Consider the following 20,205-nt stretch of genomic DNA (forward strand, 5'->3'; position numbering starts at 1 on the left):
GAATTTTAATGTTTTACAATTTCTAATTACATTTTAAACTAACATATTGCTCATGTAGAATATTATAATATTGTAAATCAGGCAAATTTTTATGTAGAGATGAGAAACCATATTTATATTAGACTGTGGTTTTCATCTTAATCGCTCATCCACTAAATACACATCCATCTATAGATTTATTACTTTTGATATGCACAAATTATCTCCAGTAGAAAAAATTAATAAAATGAAAGTATTTATAAATATTATTTTTAAGCATTTTACATTCAGAATAGTTGTTTATGGTTAATAGAAAACAACACACATAGCAAATCTTCTTTTACGTGTTTAAGAATATTCTGTTCTAGGATTTAATGTCCTTCATAATCACTTATGTATATATACCTTAAAATTTCAAGTGTTTGTTTTCAACATGTCAAATAATAAAAACTGATGTCCATACCTTGTAAACTCTTCTCCAATTTTTTTTGTTATCTTTTAACATTCGTGACCAAAGCATGTTCATAAGTTCTGGAAATTGTTCATACATAAATGTAGCCCTGAAAAAGAACAATTTTCCTCAAGACTTTGCAATATATTAATTTTAACAGTAGATGGCAGGCTTGTTCTAAGTTACTGTGTCTTCCCAAAGAGCTTAAAAAATTTTAGTAAGCTTAATTCAAAAAATTTAGATATGCTTTCATTAAAATATTTTTCTCATAGTTTATGTAATATGTAGCACACGTGAAAACCCCACTAATTAATATCATCTTTTACAAGCCCTTTACTTACCAGGATAGTGGTCAAGATGCTCATCAAAAAAATTTTCCTAACTTTATTTCAAGTTATTTTATACATATTTGTCAAAATTTTATGAAAAGCCATGGTAAGTCTTCTAAACTTCACTGATGAGAAATTTTTACTTTTTGAGCTCATTTTTAAAGGGAAATGGATTCTGTATAAAACTTTCTCTATATCTGGCAGCTAAACTGTTTAAAACTGAAAGCAAATTTTGTATTTCTGTGTAAAGATAGTTGGATTCTTTCTGCACTGCTGAGTCAAATTATCACTTACTTGGCAATCTCTCCCATGAGTTGCCCAGAAGGTCCCCAAGGATCGTCATTCGTTGCTTCTCGAACCTTAGACTCAATCTCTGAATAATTCATAACCACATTGGTGCTGCAGAGAAAAAAAATGCACGCACATACACACAAAGATTAGCATCAAAACTGAGAAACACATGAAAACTTAATAATGACACTAGTGGGTGTCCTAATGAGATACCTCTACAGGGTGGGAAAGAAAACATCTTTTGTGCGTTAAGCTACTTCGAGGACACTATGTAACACATTTAAGTTGTATTTAAGAAAATTTTACTATTCCATTAGCCTTCCAGAATACAGATGAGAGATTACATTAGAGCTGGCATAAGTCCAGTAAAAAATGATTTTGGGTCAAATTAAAAAGAAAACTGAACATACTCGAGTCTATTATAAAACTAAGTTATTAGTTTTCTGACCAGATCTGGTTTACATGCACTCTTGTTTCCTTACAGATTTTCTGCAAATTAGCAAAATTATATAAGAGAACATTATTTATATTGCATTAAAAAAAAGGCAATGGCAAACCAAAGATAACACTAAAAATATTTGGAATTGCTATGAATATTTAACTGTAAACCCTTGGTCTTTTTTCATGTGTATGTTTTCTATGTCACTAGTCACCATAAGCCTCACTTTTGATGGCTACATAGTATTTCATCAAGAAATTGTATGAGGGGCGCCTGGGTGGCTCAGTGGGTTAAGCCGCTGCCTTCGGCTCAGGTCATGATCTCAGGGTCCTGGGATCGAGTTCCGCATCGGGCTCTCTGCTCAGCAGGGAGCCTGCTTCCTCCTCTCTCTCTCTCTCTCTCTGTCTGCCTCTCAGTGTACTTGTAATTTCTCTCTGTCAAATAAATAAATAAAATCTTAAAAAAAAAAAAAAAAGAAATTGTATGACAACATATTTAACTTTCACTTAAGACTTCAGCAGTGTCAAGAACATGGGTTCTAGGGGCACCTGGGTGGCTCAGTCGTTAAGGGTCTGCCTTTGGCTAAGGTCATGATCCCAGAATCCTGGAATTGAGCCCCACATTGGGCCTGGCTCAGCAGGAAGCCTGCTTCTCCCTCTTCCACTCCCCCTGCTTGTGTTTCCTCTTGCTGTATCTCTGTCAAATAAATAAAATATTAAAAAAGAAGAAGAAGAAGAAGAAGGGTTCTAGTAGTCAGAAAGATCTGACTCCAATTACTCTGTGACTTTTGGCAGAATTATTCCAATTGTCTTAATTTCAGGTTCCTCAAGTGCAAAATGGGAGTAAGTAAGAAGAACACTACTTCAAAGGGTAGAACCTCAAATGGTACCTATTAGCAGTGTCTGACTCACAGACATCGTTCAATACAGGTTAGCTGCTATTAGTATTACAGATAATAATTACCTATTAAGAGAATTTAAAAATATTAAGTAATATTTTCGTAAGAAAGAATGAACTTTGAATAGAGGGCCTTAAAATTAAGATACAAGATGGCAAAAAGTTTGGTTATTAAAACAGAATTTCCATACTCAAATGGATTTAAGAATTTAGACATTACAAAGAAATACTTGAAAATGTGACTTGTAGTAGTATCCAACTGAAATCTAAAGCTACAATTATTACCTAGCACTTGTTATAATAGATGCCTATGTGTTTGGTCATTCAAATCTTCCACTTAAAATTAAGCCTCAGAAACAGAAAAAACCAAAATTTGTCCACTATTACTTCCATATACCCCACTCTTGCTATACAGCTTTTCAGTTATTCAAAGGTTCTATTTTTTTTTTTTTTCAAGTAAGGAAGGTTCAGCTATAATTGGTATTCAAACCTGTTTCTCAAATATAAGGAAATATAAATTTTAAATTCACTGCAAATAGCTCTCCTTCTTTACCTTCAAAGAAAGAGACTAATAAATGGTTTGGGTCAAATCTGAAAGGAACCATTACACATATAAATATGACTTGCCAAATCACAGAATAAATCTAGTTTCTAGATTTATATTCAGAAGACTGTTCTACTAAGGAGGAAAAGTGAAATCCTATTACTTTCTTTCAAATTTTGGAGAAAGCTGGCTCCTAAAATATCAACTAGTTTGATAACATAAATAGAAATTGTTTCCCTGCAACATAAATTCCACCGCCTCCTTTAAAAATTAAGACTATTAATTAATGTTCATAAAAACCCAATAATGATTCTATTGACAATAATTTTGTGTATAAATACAAAGGAGTAACATTTTTTCCTAATTTCTTCAACAATGGAAACAAAATAAAAACAAGGCAGCCAATGACAGATTTGTAATTTAAGATGCCATAAAATGATGGATTTCAAAATGCTTCTGTTTATCCTAGTGGCTGAAGAATGCGTGGCTTAGGCAGTTTTAAGTGTCAACATGCAGCTGTGGGAATGAACAATAGCAATTAGGATTATAATTCACCCAAGCATTTCATTACCAAGAATGCACTAAAAATCTGTTTGTATTGTTTAATTTGCTAGAGAACAAGATGAAAGGAGTTAATCTTTACTCCATGCACATGAAATATTTTTACTAGAACCTTTATAAATGTTGTAGCTTTCAGAACACTACTTTCCTTGTTCAAGCTGGGTCAAATGAGAAAGGTCCTGTTTCTCTAACCCTTCACAAGATTCTTAGCTGAAGGCCTGTGTGTTTGAGTGCTGTGTGTTTACAGGGAGAGGTGGCAGAGAGCCAATAATTTAAAAGAATTGCCTTATTTCCTTGGTTGAAAAACAATGGGAACTATGTAAAATGACAACAGCATTAGAACACTTATAGTATAGTTTCAAAGTATACCTACAAAAAGATAACAGCAATAGTAACAAAAAGTAACAAAGCAACACAACTTCCATGAAGAAAACCAGGCTCTACTTGAAAGCCATTTTCTACTGAAACTGCTGCTTTCAGAAACTGCGAAGAACTCTAAAATGAGATCTGATGGCCATAAAGAATTCCAAAACAAAGTATTTTTAAGCTGCACCTAATTCAGAAACAAATGTAAACTAAAACAAAACAACATGACACTGTATAGTTTGGCCTAAATCCAGCTCACTTAAAAATAACTATTTCTAAAAAGGTAGAAATGGCATTTTGAGCCTTCCTTTCCCATGTTTTCTGCTGCCCTTAATCCACACCCTACCCATAATTCCAGTGACCTTTTTAAAAAAGGAAAATAACCTCCTCCTCCCCCCACAAAAAGAAAAAAAGAAATTATGTCCAGATGTGAAAGGAAAAATAGCTAGTTTAATTCCTAAAACTTCTAGGAGTGACAAAAATGTTTTAAAAATGGATACTTCAGACACTAGAGGGGGCCCTCCCAACAGTTTTTTAACACACAGACAAAACTCAAGACAAAGGTCTGGGATGTGTTCTACAAACAAAATTATAGGAAATTACTAGGAGATAACCAAAGAGTGAAGAATGTAAGAAGCAGCTCCTGTTCTGAAGATATTACCTTAAAGCAATACTGAACCACTGTTTTTTTTAAAGGATAAAATCCACAATTAAAATCATTATTGTTTGTACTGGTAAGGCTTCATTGCGTCTATAGTGCTTTTTACATTTGCTCTTTTACAACACCCCAATAGGTAGGACAGGACTAAGGGAGTCAGTCCCCAGTGAGAGTACTTCAACGGACAACCCAGCACCACTCACTCACTGGATCTTTAATGCCAAATGCTGAAAGTTACTGTCCTCAAATTCTGCACACATGCTTCTATGGCTGTGTCCACACAGCGAATGTTCAATTATTCAAGGGTTGATTATTCACCTTCTAAATTATTAGTGTTCATTTTGGCTCTCCTCTTTATTTCTCATTTCCTGTTTATTTCACCACTCACTACTGAAAAAAACACCAAGATATTTTATTTAATAACAGTTTGGGTCCAGGTTTTAGAGGCAAGAAAGGTTGAAATAAAAGCTAAAATGGGACATTTACTTATAGATGGTCAGTGCATTAATGACTGACAAGAAAAAGTATGAACAGTTCTAACTGATAATTTTTTCCTGTTTAAAAGTTTAAGAATGTTTTGCTAAAACAAAACCATACACCAAAAGGTCAATCTTGTATAATTCAGTTCCACCTGCTAACGAAGGAATAAATAAGGAAACTGAAACAGACTGATGTAGTATTTTTCCTAGCTTGCCTTAATTTTACATCCTTTTTAAAAAAATAGACTTATATTTTCAATGTTTTCTTCTTTTTGTTTTACGACTTCATTCACTCTGAGATCAGGAAAATATTTAGCAGTATTTTCTGTTAGACCTTTAAATCTGTGTTTTATTGTATGCATGCATATGTACATCGACACTTAGAGACACAGAGAGTCCAAGTAACAGGAAAACAGGCAGCAAGAGACAGAAACACAGCTTTCAAAGTTATGGCTTAAATAACAGTATTTTTTTCTTTATACTTTCCTGTATTGTGCTTACTTCAGCAGCACATATATTATACTTTCCTGTATTTTCTGAATTTCCTCCCATGAATATTATACTGAAACCAAGGGAAAAGTATTAAATGCCATTAAAAATAGAAAGTACTGTATCATCATTATATGCAACATCATTAGCAACACTTTAACTCTTTTTAGGCAAATTAGCATCATGGTAGACCATGTTAAGTATTATTTGTACTTCCAAAGTCTTGTTTTATCAGGCTAGTAAATGCAAGTATATGTAATACACACATACCAAGTGCTATATGTGTAAAACTATATGGAACCATTCAAGTACCTAATATTTAAATTAACACGTTTTAAAAAAATTCTTTTAGGAAAGAATGAGTCCTGAACATTAAAACATACACTTAAAAGTCACCTCTTCATCTCAATGTCACAAAGATTTCAGAAGATACTTTTACAATACAGGTTAAACTACTGTATGCGCTCTATAAAGTTTCAATCTTTCAATAACTTAAAAAATTTTATAAAAACACCCACAAAATGAACACCAAAAGAGAAAGTTTTCTCAGGTAACAAGTTCCTTTGTTAATGCTTGTTTTTTTGTTTTTGTTTTTCTTCTCTTTTTAAAAGCTTCTGGCCCAAAATTAGGACAATAGTTTTAAGAATACTTGCTCTGAAAGTTTGATAATAGACGATGTGATATTCATTTTTCATCATGGGATAGCCTTTACCACATTGCCCTTGTCTGCAAGCTGAACATTTTACAGGTTCAATACTCATATTTTAAAATCAAGTAACATGTTATTACAGTCCTGTGAATAGAAATCAAATTTGTAATCAACAACCAAGAAGTCTAGTACTCCTAAATGAACAAATCCGTAACTTTCTTTGCAAGCAGAAATCTGAGGTTGCATAGAAATGGGGCAAGGAGGTGGAAAAACTGATTCATCTACTTGGCTGGGTATCTGCTACCCATAAAAAAAAGTCTTTTCTTGATCTGAAAATAAAACACACTGCAATGAAAAATGTCATAACATAAGCAATGGTTCAGTAGAAGAATTCATGTTGTTAAAGTGAATGTTATTATCATATTTGATTATATAGGATTTTAGATATAAAAGAGCTGATGTGCTAATATGAGGAACAAACTACAGTGCTTCCCTCCACACCAGAAGAAGAAAACTAGTAAAATAAGTACTGGAAAGTTCAGAAGAAAAAAATGTAACAAACCTAATGCTGGCCAGTTTCTCTCTACTGCTGCCATGCTGTCATTACCAGCAGCAGCCCCTTCAACCAAATAGAAAAAATGAGTGAACAGGAAGGAAAAATATATTTAATAGCAACCCCCTGGAACAGAAGTTAAATAAACTCACTATCACATGATTAGTAAACAACTGATGTTCAAACTCTGCTAGGTTCCCTAATTCCAAAGCCCTGTTCTATTATGCCTCAATGCCCTATCAATCAGAGAATTAGTAATACCACATGACCTAAAAGAAAAAGTTTGCCAGTTAATATATTAAGATGACCTCTGGGCATCCAGGTAACTCGGTTAAACGTCCAACTCTCGATTTCAGCTCAAGTCATGATCTCAGGGTGGTGAGATGGAGCCCTGCATCAGGCTCAGTGCTGAGGATGGAACCTGCTTAAGACTCTCTCTCTCCCTCTGCCCCTCTTCCTTTCTCTATCTTTAAAAAAAAAAAAAAAAAAAAAAAAGACATCACAAACTGTACTACTAAAAGAACTAAATGCTGAATTAATCTTTAAAGAAAGATAGTCATGGAAATTACATTTCCTTTGGTTTTACTAAATCTTAAATACAAAGTATCCAACTGAAAAGGAGAAACCAATATAACCCCACACAAACAAAAATACTCTAAAAAGCAAGGTAAAACAAATAGTTTGAATGGGGAAAAACTGAAATTGAAGACATCAAAAATCTGAGGTTCTCTTATTCATTCTTCTGCTGTAGTAAGATTCCAGGAGAGTAACCTGGTTACTTAAAAAACATATGCATCATTCCAACCCACTTACGTAATAAATATGTGGGATGCTCATATGTGTATTATTTATGATTTCACTATTTACACAGAGGACTATGCTGGATTATGCACCTTCTGCTTTCCTCTTTACTTTTCAAGAGGGAACATTAAAACACTAAATGCTGAAACATGAAACTCTGCTTTTCAAAATAACCATAAAGAATTTGCACTGAAATACTAAACCTCATCCTTTAGCTATCACAGTAAAAAAAATTAACACCAAATAAATATTAAAGAATACTTTACTGACAGGTTTTAATGGGGGGGTGGGGGGAGTCCCGCAGTTCTTTTAAAAGATTCAACTTTCTAAAGTTCTTTTTAAGGCTATTTTAGATACTCAAAGATCCATTTAGATAGTGTAACTGGACACCTAAAACATTTTTAAAACATAGCACAAATGGAAAAACTGCTTAAATCCAAACTCAAGATGCCTGCCTAAGACATGAAAACCATAAAAAATGTATTAATGTTCAAAACACCATTTTAGTTTTTCCTTCCTCACATGATACAACAGAAAAGTACCTCCAGCTGATGTAATTCTAACTGAAATTCTAATTGTTTTAAGTTGTAAGAAAATTAAGGGCTATCCATACTCTTTTCTAAGAAATGCTATTCTTCCAACACTCTACTACCAAATTCTCTGATCCATTTCTGAGTGATGCTGGCCTTCAATTTCAGTTACAGCTCAGTCCAATACTATCATGGAGGTGGGAACTGGGAATATAAAATTTAATCACTCTTGATTTTTCCTGTTACAGAACACTGGTGATTGATACAGCTCAATATTCTTATAATCTTAACTCAAATTTTTAGACTCTGTATCATTTACAGATAAAGTAGAAAGATAAATTCTCTAAAAATATATTTTCAGTTTTTTGTGGGGGGGGACAACGAGGAGCAAATTAAATACTAAACATACTCTGCAGATAGAAAAGACTAAGAACAAACCTAACATTTATGAACGATTAACTGAAGACCTTTGTTTACCATCACAATTACAAAAACACAAATGTTTGTAGAAGACAGTCTTCCAGATTTGGTCAAAAGTTTAAAGTATTCTGTACAGATTATACTTTCCCAACACAGAGTAACCAAGAAATTCATCAAGAGTTCTTCCTTAGGTAAGAAACTTATGCATGGCAGAACACTTTATAATTTTTTTACTGTTTCTGTATACATTTGATTATCATCAATCCAATGTACTATAAAACCCAATGTGTTCCCCTCTAAATACACTTTGTAATGCTACTATTTTCTGTCTGTTAATCATCTTTTTCTTAGGCTCTGCCACCTTCAGTACCAGTACTGGAGGCTGCTTTTCTTGAGTTGTTTTTCACAAAGAAATTAAGTTACAACAACCCCAGAGCTGCAGCATAACTAAACCAAGCTGCCTTGTTGATGCCAGTGACTGGCTTAGCTAAGTGACTTGTTCCCACAGATATCAGATTTGAATCATAACAAAACTATACATTATCTCCTGTTAACAAGTTTAAATTTATTTTAAAAAGTCAAAACTCAACAAAGAAATCAAGAATCTGTGACATTTTAGGGGTGCCTGGGTGGTTTGGTCAATTGGGCATCTGACTCTTGGTTTCAGCTCAGCTCCATCTGACTCTTGGTTTCAGCTCAGCTCATAGTCTTGGGGTCCTGGGACTGAGCCTCCTGTCAGCTCTGCGCTCAGTTAAGTCTGCTGGAGATTCTGTCTTCCTCTCCCTCCCCTGAATCCCCACTCTCGCATGGTCTCTCATTCCCTAAAATAAATCTTGAAAAAAAAATCTACACTTTAGAAAGGAGAATAGTTACACAGTAGGAAATGTAATGCAAAAAAACCTCAAGAACTTTTATCAGTAACTGTTATTGACTGACTCATGACATAGTTTCTCTTCTAATCTGTAAACATACTTATTACAGATTATCAATACTCCAAATGACATCTTTATTTAAAGATTTCAAGCTTACAAACTAGCATTCCAAATCCATACAATTTCAGATTTACATTAAATAAATACTTGGTCTTCTCTTGCTTATGGAAGTATTCCTAACACTCCAGAAAAATCTCCAGTAATGATTCAATATCAGTTTACAAAAGCCAAAACTTATATTTAAAGTTTCTGAGATTTCTTTTTTTTTTTTAAAGATTTTATTTATTTATTTGACAGAGAGAGATCACAAGCAGGCAGAGAGAGAGAGAGAGAGGAGGAAGCAGGCTCCCTGCTGAGCAGAGAGCCCGATGCGGGACTCGATCCCAGGACCCTGAGATCATGACCCGAGCCGAAGGCAGCGGCCTAACCCACTGAGCCACCCAGGCGCCCTAAAGTTTCTGAGATTTCTAATAATTAATATGTTCATCACTTAAGTGTAAAGCTGTCCTAAAATGCAACTAGCAGAACTAATGTCTTAAAGAACTTTTCCCCAAAAAACACCACAGAAAATCATTACTTAATGGTTTACGTAGAATTCAAGGTCAGGAAAGGTAACATAAAATGAGTGAAGACTTAAAGAAGTCAGTATTTCCAAATTTAGTTTCACAGGCCAAACTATGTACCAGATTAGAATGTATACATAAACTGATCACTCAAATATTAAAAACTTATGGAAGCAATGACTAAAATACCTTTTTATGTTAAAAAGTCAATAATTGTTTATAAAGTCTTTTGGGAAACACTAGAAGCCACACATAATTATTCCAATGCCATAGAAAATTTAGGAACTGATCCAAAACAAAAAATACTTGAACCAGGATGGTAGTTGGATTTCTGCCCCTCAAAGTCTGTCATTTAATTCTCTTTTCCAACAGTTACTGACCTCTTGATCACTATTAAGTGTGACTTAAACTGGCAGTTTTCCAAGGAAATAGTTTAGTAATTTATGTAACAGATGTGCAAGAAAAACGACATGAATGAGATAAGCCAAGAAAAACATCCTGATGTCCACAACTAAATTATGACCTGTGGGAGGAAGAAACTATAAAACTATTTCCCTTTCCTTAAAACTTCAGTGGTTAGCAATACCAAATAAAATGAGTCGTTTGATAGCAACCCATTTTCGAACATTAAAATGGGCCCCATTTCCAGGAACTGTTCCAAAACACAAGGCCACCCTAAAGGAAAAATACACACATTTATGTATTTTCATAATCTGCTTCATCTTTTATGGCTGTTTTGTAGAAAAGCAAAATAATATGTATATTAACTGACCAATAATTTATTAGAAGTTAACAAGGCCTGAATTCTGTCTCGGGTTCCTGGACAAATCAACCCTTTGGGTCTCAAAGTTCCTCATCTCAGAGATAGTTCTCACATATAAGAGATGAAATGGTCAGTGTGCCTACCATTCAGCACACATGGTTATTTTTCTGCCAGTATGTATTATTTTTAGTTTGAAGATATTCTTTATGTGGCCCCTTAGAGTAAACTAGCATAAGTCTATTACTTACCCACATCTCATTCACTGCTGCAGAACTTTACAGTCACAGTATCTGGCAGCCTACCTAGCCCACAGTATAGACATTGAAATGAAGATTTTAAGGACATAAGTGTATAGCAAGGCAAAAGCAATCTTATTATTAAGAAGTGGCCAAAGACCTGGAAATGAGTATTACTAAGAGAGAGGACAAGTACCTACTACTACAAGCGCCAGCATAGAACTGCTACTTTACACTCAAGAGAATTTGTATTTTGAAATTCACTCTCCTTATTAATCTTGTGGTACCACCAAGTGTGAGCTATGGTTTTATTTTACATAAAGCAGTATTTTCTCCTTTAGTGGTAATCTGACATCAGCTGATAAAGTCTCTAACTTTTTTGGGATTCACTAAACTCATTCTTATCTACTACTGGAACTGAACATCCCAAAGCAAATCATACAAAAAACAAAGACTTTTAAGCTATTATAGAAAGAAGAGAAATTATCTAGCATGAGGTATTCATTTATGTACTTATTTGACAGAGAGAGAGAGATCACAAGTAGGTAGAGAGGCAGGCAGGGGGTGAGGGAGCAGGCTCCTTGCTGAGCAGAGAGCCGGATGCAGGGTTTGATCCCAGGACCCTGGGATCATTACCTGAGCCGAAGGCAGAGGCTTAACCCACTGAGCCACCCAGGCGCCCCTAGCATGAGGTTTATGTCTACAATTCAGGAATATAAAAACATGCAGAATTCTGAGCTTTCAAAATGCCAAAATAAAATTATATAATTCACTCCACGAGGTGGCTGGTTGAACAAAGCATTTAAGGGCCCAAGAGCACAAATCATTAAACTAGGAAATGTCTGAATGTTCATGGGTTTTGATGACATGTAGAAGCCCTTCTACTCTCCCTCTAGCACAGGTGCTGCTGCTACCATGAGTTGGCAGCAGATGACAGGCTTACAAAAAAGCTGTCCCAACCATTCTCTAAGTTAGTCCATTGATGTTAAAGAGTTACTTTTTGGAGAGGCACTCTGGTGGCAGTAAGATTTGGGGGAGGGGATGTTCTACTGGGGGCAAAAGAAAAGAAGGTGTTAAGTGGTTCAGGAAAGCAGGATAAAAAGTTGCTTCCAAAATGTGGCAGCAATGGTGCTTGGAACAATACAGCAATGGAACAGGCAGAGGCTGCCATACTAGAAAATATTTTTTCTCCCTGCCATAGAGAAAGAGCTCTCATTACCCAAAACTGGTGAACACTAACCACTATCAACTATATAAAAACAAATGTTCATGTAGACAAAATCTAAAAGGAAAAAAAACCATGAAAAACAGTGTGCAAAGAAACACATTTGTTTAAAATTGTTTTTACATAGTGAAAAACTTAATCCCTCTTAAGGAAAAGAAAAACAGCTATATAAAACCTATATAAAAACCTCTCGCTTCATTTGCTAGGGTAGTGTCCCATGGCTGAGCTGATTTAATTCTGCTGAGGATCAGTTTCCACTCTTCTGGCTCAGCAGCATATATTTTCTATCAGTGCCCTGTCTGCACACATAAAAGCTTTTGAAGACAACTCTGGATGGAGGACCAGAAGGGAAGGGTGTCATGTGTTATCTTGGAGGCTAGCTGAACAGTGCTGGACACTTATTTCCTAGGAATGCCAGCCCCAACCCAAATCCAGCCTCAAGTCCAGCAGACTTCTTTTTACTGTCTATCTCTGTAACTTTTAAGATTTCCATTTTTATTTTCTTCTAAAACAGTACGCTAGTATCTGGTAAAAACATGGTAAGGTTTGGGAGATGTTATGTAAAACAAAGGCAATTTTATTACTATAGCACTTCTCAGAGACTATAATTCTAAACTGCACTGAGAGTCTCCAAGAGCGGACTACACTAAACATTTCTAAAACTTTGGGTGTAACATATCTTCTTCATGGAGCATTTTCTAAGTGTCCCCCAAAACCCACTTTGGTGTTCACTATTTTTAAAAACTGCCCTTTATATTAGACTTCCAAAACTGCCTACACCTTTCCTCTTACCACTTGTTTTTAGTATCTGTTAGTTCTTCTTTTTTCTTAATGGATAGCTTTGCCTTTAACTTTTCATTTTTATGTTCTTAAATTCCTGTCTGATGGTTGACTTCCAGCCTTTTATCTTGCTTTACATCTCACTTATTTTTAATCAAACCTCTTGATTGATCTTTACTGTTGATTTCAGTTGCCCATCTTATTTAAGTCTCATCAGTTTTACTGTTTATGCCCTTTTTTACCCACTGGGTTTTAAAAACTTTTTAAACTTTATTCCATCCCTTCAAAGTTTTCTATTTTTAGCTTTAAGTGTTAACTTCTTAATCCTCTTTAATAACCCTAAAGATTAAAGATTAAACATCTTTCCTTTTTTTTCCTGCATGTTTGACTTCTTTTATGGTATTTTATAACGCATTGCTGAACTAACAGAAACAGGGCAAAGAGCTCAAGAAAAGAGAGGGATTGCCTCTTCTCACAGCCCTTACCTCACAGACTACTATTTTTATGGGCACCCTGATCAGGGGTAACATTTTTCACAAGGATTGATGAAATATATATATGAGATACTCAAAAAGAAATTAGCTTTATCAAGTCCCAAGGGTGAAAAAATTATTCTTCTTATGCGTTAGAGCTGCTTTTTAACAATATTAGTTTCAACATATTTGAAAAGGAGCCAACATGAAGGCAGCTTATTATTTCTCAACCTGAAAAATGATCTGAGGGCACGTCATTAAGCTGGGTAGACTGCATACAATTCTTGGAGGACGTTTGGAGTCATCTCTGGGAGTCTTTTCTCTCAATGCCTACTTCCCATTAATCTCCAAGACCTGTTGTGCTGCATTAAAAATACAGGCATTCCAGGGGCAAGGGTGGCTCAGTCGGTTAAGCATCTGCTCAGGTCATGATCTCAAGGTCCTGGGATTGAGCCCTGCATTAGGATCTCTGCTAAGTGGGGAGTCTGCTTCTTCCTCTCACTCTCTCTCTCAAATCAAATCTTTTTTTTTTTTTTTTTAAAAGATTTGATTTTTAAAAGATTTTTTTTTAAAAAAAAAGATTTTATTTATTTATTTGACAGAGAGAGATCACAAGTAGATGGAGAGGCAGGCAGAGAGAGGCGGGGGGGGGGGGGGGAAGCAGGCTCCCTGCTGAGCAGCGAGCCCGATGCGGGACTCGATCCCAGGACCCTGAGACCATGACCTGAGCCAAAGGCAGCGGCTTTAACCCACTGAGCCACGCAGGCGCCCTCAAATCAAATCTTAAAAAAAAAAAAAAAAAAAAAGGCAGGAACCTAGGGGCAGGATGGGTGTGCTTGGATGGCTCAGTCAGTTAAATGTCTGCCTTCAGATCAGGTCCTGATCTCAGGGTCCTGGGATTAAGCCCCACATTGGGCTCCCTGCTCAGCTGGGGAATTTGCTACTCCGTTTCCCTCCCCCTGCTTTTGTGTGTGCTCTTTCTCTCTCTCAAATAAATACAAGAGCCACTGAACAATCTCTCCATTTTGAGTGTATTCTCTATTTATTCATCCTTCAAACCGTGACCAGATTCAGTTTTCCAACATTTAATGTTGGTCATGTTGGTCCATCACTAATTCATCGCCACCTTCCCCAAACATTTTCCTCTTCATGTATCAATGGACAGTAACATCCACAGTTATGGCTTCAACCTTATAACTGATGACTTCCCTCCCCTCTTCCCACCCAGCATCAAATCCATTCCCTGGCCTTTTCTCCTGTAGTTTGTAAGTATCACTAATATATCCATCTACTTCTCTCTACCTACACTGCCACTACCTGAGACTGGGGGTCCCAACCATTTCTTACCCAGATTACTGCCAACAATATTGTAACTAAAGTTTCTGCTTCTCCTCTATCTCCCACCATGCTGGGACCAAAGCAAACTCTTCCTGAAATACCAATCCTATCTATGCACCCATTTTAAATCCTACGAAGTCTTCCTTACTACCTTCAAGATGAAGTCCAAATTCCTTAACTGGACAAAAAAAGGTCCTTCATATGTGGTATCAGTTTACTTTTTTAGTCCCATCACTGTCATTCTCACCTCTAGAACCTTGTACAAGCTGTTCCCTCTGTCTGAAAGCCCTCTGCCTGTCCATCCCTGCCCCTGGCCTCACTTCACCTTACCATCGGATTTTAGTTTAAATGTCATTTCCTCCAAGAAATCTTCCTTTAACTCTGGAGATCTGCCTATATGCACTTCAAAGCACCCTGTTCTTTATCTTGACCTAAAACTAAAACTAGTGTACTATAACAGACATGTGTATTTTCTTGTCTTTCTCCCCTTCTGGACTGAAAACATCCAGAAGACACAAACTGTCTTTCTCACTTAAAGATCCCCAGTGCCTGTAACAGGCTTGGTGATAGCAGATATCCAATAAATATTTATTGAGTAATTGAACAAATAGCTTAAACAGGTTCTTTCTTCTGACTAAAAAAGTCCTGGTGATCAGGACCTGCTTGATATAGTCTCAAACTACCTGTCTAGCTTTTCCTCCCATTACTTCTGTTTGATTTCCTTTAGGGGATAATTATACTTTATTACCATCTGAAATTTAAACAGCCCTTTCTTACCTCAGTAACTGTTCACTCCTGGAATCATCTTTCAGCTAAACTCAAACCTAGTTTTTAACAAAGATACAAAAATGAAGCTTCCATGATTCCTTCTAACCCTTAACCTCCCCTTTCTATGATGAAATAAACATTACATTTATAGCCCTATTGAATTATAGTGCCCTGTACAATAGCTATGTATGAACTTAATCTTAATTCCCCCTTGAAACATTGTAAGTTTTTTTGAAAACAAGTATAGTTGATTCTCTTATTTGAGGATTCTGTATTTGAGTTTGCTCACTAAAATGTTTTTGTAACACTAAAATCAATATTAATAGCACTTTCACAGTCATTTGTGAAGATGTGCAGAGCAGTGAAAAATTTGAGTCATCTGTTGTGCATATTCCCAGATGAGGTCAGAAAGGTTATGCTCTGCCTTATTGTTTTAGTTCTCATACTGTAAAAAAGTGCCCTTTTCTCAGTCTATGCAGTGACATGATTTTTTACATCTGTGTGGTATTTTTTTGGTGATTTCACTGTTTAATGACCTTCAAGCCTGGTGTCAAAGTGCTGTCTATAGAGTTCTAAGTGTTAAGAAGGCTATAATGTGCCTTACAAAGAAAATGCCTGTGTCAGTAAGCTTTGTTCAGGCATGAGGTACAGTGTTGTTGGCCCTCTGCTCAGTGTCACTGAATCAACAATGTATATGATAAATGTGTTCATACAGAAATTGATACAAAACATGGCTATGCATTGATGGGACGATGAAAATGTGCAGAGAGGTGCACAGAAACCTAACCCGGGAACAAAGGTTCAGTATTTGCTAATTCAGTGTTAGCACTCTGGAGAACCTGTGCACCTCAAACAAGAAGAAATGACTGTACCACATATTATGCATTCTTATTTCCCTGTCCAGTATCTAACCATGAATGCCTCACATAAAATGGATATTTAATAACCAACCAGTGAATACATGAGTGGAATCCATAATCTCTTGGTAACAGAGAGGGGAATGTAAAACAAAGAAACTGAGATTAAGACATGAATAGAGAGGGCTAAAATAAATATCCTCTAACCAACAAATATACAGAGAATGACATGAGAAATATTACCTTCATGAAATTTTTTTTTTTGGGTGGGGGGAACCTGGCCAGCTCAGGCAGTAGAGCATGTGAACCCTGATCTCAAGAGTCTTGAGTTCAAGGCCCAAGATGGACATGGAGCCTACTTAAAATAAAAAGGGAGAAGAATAAAAAAAAGGACTCCAGAAGCCCTGAGCAGCCCAGGAGGAGCCGCAGCAGCCGCAACCCACCCAGCTCACCATCACAGCAACCCAGAGCAGCAAGACCGAGACCCAGCAGCCGCCTGCTGACCCCGCCCTCAGCGCCTCAGACTCCAAGTCCAGCACCACGGCAGCAGCGCAGTCCGCAGCACCTGCCAGCGGGGACAAGAAAGTCATGGCAAGGAAGGTTTTGGGAACAGTGAAATGGTTCAGTGTAAGAAATGGATATGGTTTCATCAACAGGAATGACACCAAGGAAGATGTATTTGTACACCAGACTGCCGTAAAGAATAACCACCCCAGGAAGTACCTTCACAGTGTAGGAGATGGAGAGACTGTGCAGTTGGATGTTGTTGAAGGAGAAAAGGGTGCGGATGCAGCAAATGTTGACAGGCCCTGGTGGAGGTTCCAGTGCAACGCAGTAAATATGCAGCAGACGTAACCATTATAGACGCTATCCACATCGCAGGGGTCTTCCACGCAATTACCGGCAGAATTACCAGAATAGTGCAAGTGGGGAAAAGAAGGAGGCATTGGAAAGTGCTCCCGAAGGCCAGGCCCAACAGCACCGGCGCAACCACAGGCAATGGATCCCACCTTACTACATGCAGAGACCCTATGGGTGTCGACCACAGTATGCCAACCCTCCCCTGCAGAGAGAAGTGATGGAAGGTGCTGACAACCAGGGTGCAGGAGAACAAAGTAGACCAGTGAGACAGAATATGTATCGGGCTTATAGACGACGATTCTGCAGGGCTCCTTCCTCGACAAAGACAACCTAGAGAGGATGGCAACGAGGAAGATAAGAAAAATCAAGATGAGACCCAGGGTCAGCAGCCACCTCAACATCAGTACCGCTGCAACTTCAATTACGGACGCAGATGCCCAGAAAACCCTAAGCCACAAGATGGCAAAGAAACAAAAGCAGCCGATCCACCATCTGAGAATTCGTCCGCTCCGGAGGCTTTTGACTCCCATTTACTCGCGGGGCTGAGTAAATGCTGGCTTACCATCTCTACCATCATCCGGTTCAGTCATCCAACACGAAGAAATGAAGATGGAATTCCAGGAATAAAAAATGAACAAAAGACTGGAGCTGAAGACCTTAAGTGCTTGCTTTTTGCCCACTGACCCCATAAACAGCTATCTGCATTATCTATGCAGAATGGGGTTATTATTATTTTTACCTAAAGACGTCTTTTTGGTAATGACAAAAGTGTTTTGTGTGTGTTTTTTTTTTTTAAAGCCTGGTTTTTCTCAATACACCTTTAAAGGTTTTTAAACTGTTTCATATCTGGTCAAGGAGAGATTTTTAAGAACCTCATTTTTAATTTGTAATAAAAGTTTACAACTTGATTTTTTCAAAAAATCAACAAACTGCAAGCACCCATTAATAAAGGTCTTAAATAATAATAATTTTTAAAGGGGGGCTCTCCTGTTTCAATTTGAGGTCTTTTGAAGGCATGGCCAGAAAGACTTGTTAATTTGCTATATCCCCTAAAACTGGCTTACTGACCCCTAACAAAAACTTAGAGTTAAGACACACACACACTGGCACAAGAATTCTATGTCCACAGAAACCTGTGAATACCAAAATCTAAAGTTAAAAAATACTTCAAAACCTTTAAACCTCCTACTCCTGCTGTCAACTATGGATTAAGGGGCCATCAAAGGTTTCCCATCTACAGAGGCTTAATTCTTATACAAGCAGCTCTCACTTTGCATGGCACCTTGTTAACTGAAACTTGGACATACTAGTACTATGCCTTCGCTATACACTGTTACTGCAGAAGAGCTGTGCAAAGGACTCTGCACAGCAGTAACTCTTGTGTATTCTTTCCCAAATAAGGCAAACAGTACAAGCAACTGAGCACATTTTATTGCCCACTTCACATTTTATTCCATAAGAGGGCCTTATTTATGGGTTTTTAAACACTTACTTAACTCTGTGGGCCAGGCAATGTTCCAAGCCTTTTACATACAATCTAATCTATCAACTTCATGAGGCAATTACTATTATTATTCCCATTTTATGGATGAGGAAACTGAGATACAAAGAGGTTAAATATCTTGCTCATGGGCATACAACCATTAAGTGGTATGCTTAGAATTTCAACTTAGTCTGAATCCAGAGATAAAGGTTTAGGGCTTTTGCTCCTAACTGCTTATGTTATAACCACAATTTTAACCACTGCCCCTTTCTATTTGTCCCCTTTGTGATCTATTATCCAACCGAGTAGCAAGAGTAGTTATACCAATGGAATCATTTCACTCTCTTATTGAAATTCCTCACAGCTTCTTATTACACTTACAATAAATCCAAGCTCCATGCAATGGCCAAACATTCCCTGAGACTACCTTTCTCCATGTTCTTTCATACTGTTCTCTTTCTCACCAGCTCTTTCACCACTTTGCTTATTCCCTAGTATCTTCTCTCTGGGAACTTCCTTCCTCTACTCTCGTTAAAAATCTTTTAAGTCTTAACATAAACCCCATGTCCTCAGAAAGGCTTTCTTCTCCTATTCTACTTAAAATAGTCCCATTCATCATTCTCTACGTTAGCCCCTTCACTTCACACTTAAAAATATAATTTTATTTACTTGTTTTTTATTTATCTCTTCCTACAAAGAGTTATTTACAACTACACTTCAAGTTATCTGAAACAGTTCTAAATGATCAATAAATACTAATGAAATGAATAAACCAGGTCATCTGGTGGCTTTCTGCAATCCTTAACATAATATACCTCATTCTCTGTCATATGGGTATCTGACATGAGAAGCATACCTACAATTTTCGCTTTCTCATCAGAGATTATATAAACATTAAGAATATACTATAATTCATTCACTAAAAGATTATCATCATATATCCTAAAAAACTCTGAAAAATGTTATTTTCAAATTACTCCTTATAAATCCCAACATGACCAAAGAGATATATATTATCTGTGTTAAAATCAAACAGTGGTGTTGTATCTCCATAAATTTCTCAAACTCTTACTCTTAATGGGCAACTTACTTGTGTTTATTTTACTTTTTTAAAGGATTATTTAATAAAGATTTTGGGGCGCCTGGGTGGCTCAGTGGGTTAAAGTCTCTGCCTTTGGCTCAGGTCATGATTACAGGGTCCTGGCATGGAGCCCCACATTGGGCTCTGCTCAGCAGGGAGCCTACTTCCTCCTCTCTGTCTGCCTCTCTATTTGTGGTCTGTCAAATAAATAAATAAATAAATAAATCTTAAAAAAAAAACACTTTAAAAAAGATTTTGTTTATTTATTTGACAGAGATAGAGGGACAGCGAGAGAGGTTTGGAACACAAACAGGGGGAGTGGGAGAGGGAGAAGCAGGCTCCTGCTGGGCAGGGAGCTCAATGTGGGACTCAGTTCCCAGGATCTTGGGACCATGATCTGAGCTGAAGG

The 20,205-nt window shown here is 36.7% G+C and overlaps 1 protein-coding gene and 1 pseudogene across 2 annotated transcripts in view; one reads left to right on the top strand and one right to left on the bottom strand.

Annotated features, from left to right (window-relative positions):
- The window catches only part of CLINT1 (clathrin interactor 1), a 60,634-nt gene that overhangs the window by 25,888 nt on the left and 14,541 nt on the right, over positions 1–20,205 (bottom strand). For both annotated transcript variants that reach the window (XM_059417261.1, XM_059417260.1), the window contains exons 2-3: positions 1,054–1,158; positions 443–539 (exon numbers count right to left, since the gene is read on the bottom strand). In XM_059417261.1, coding sequence (XP_059273244.1) covers positions 443–539; positions 1,054–1,158 — 202 coding nt within the window. The remainder of the gene's footprint in view (positions 1–442; positions 540–1,053; positions 1,159–20,205) is intronic.
- LOC132028114 (Y-box-binding protein 1-like) lies at positions 15,699–17,915 on the top strand (annotated as a pseudogene).

Source organism: Mustela nigripes, chromosome 12 (genome assembly GCF_022355385.1).
Source record: "Mustela nigripes isolate SB6536 chromosome 12, MUSNIG.SB6536, whole genome shotgun sequence".
NCBI lineage: Eukaryota > Metazoa > Chordata > Mammalia > Carnivora > Mustelidae > Mustela > Mustela nigripes.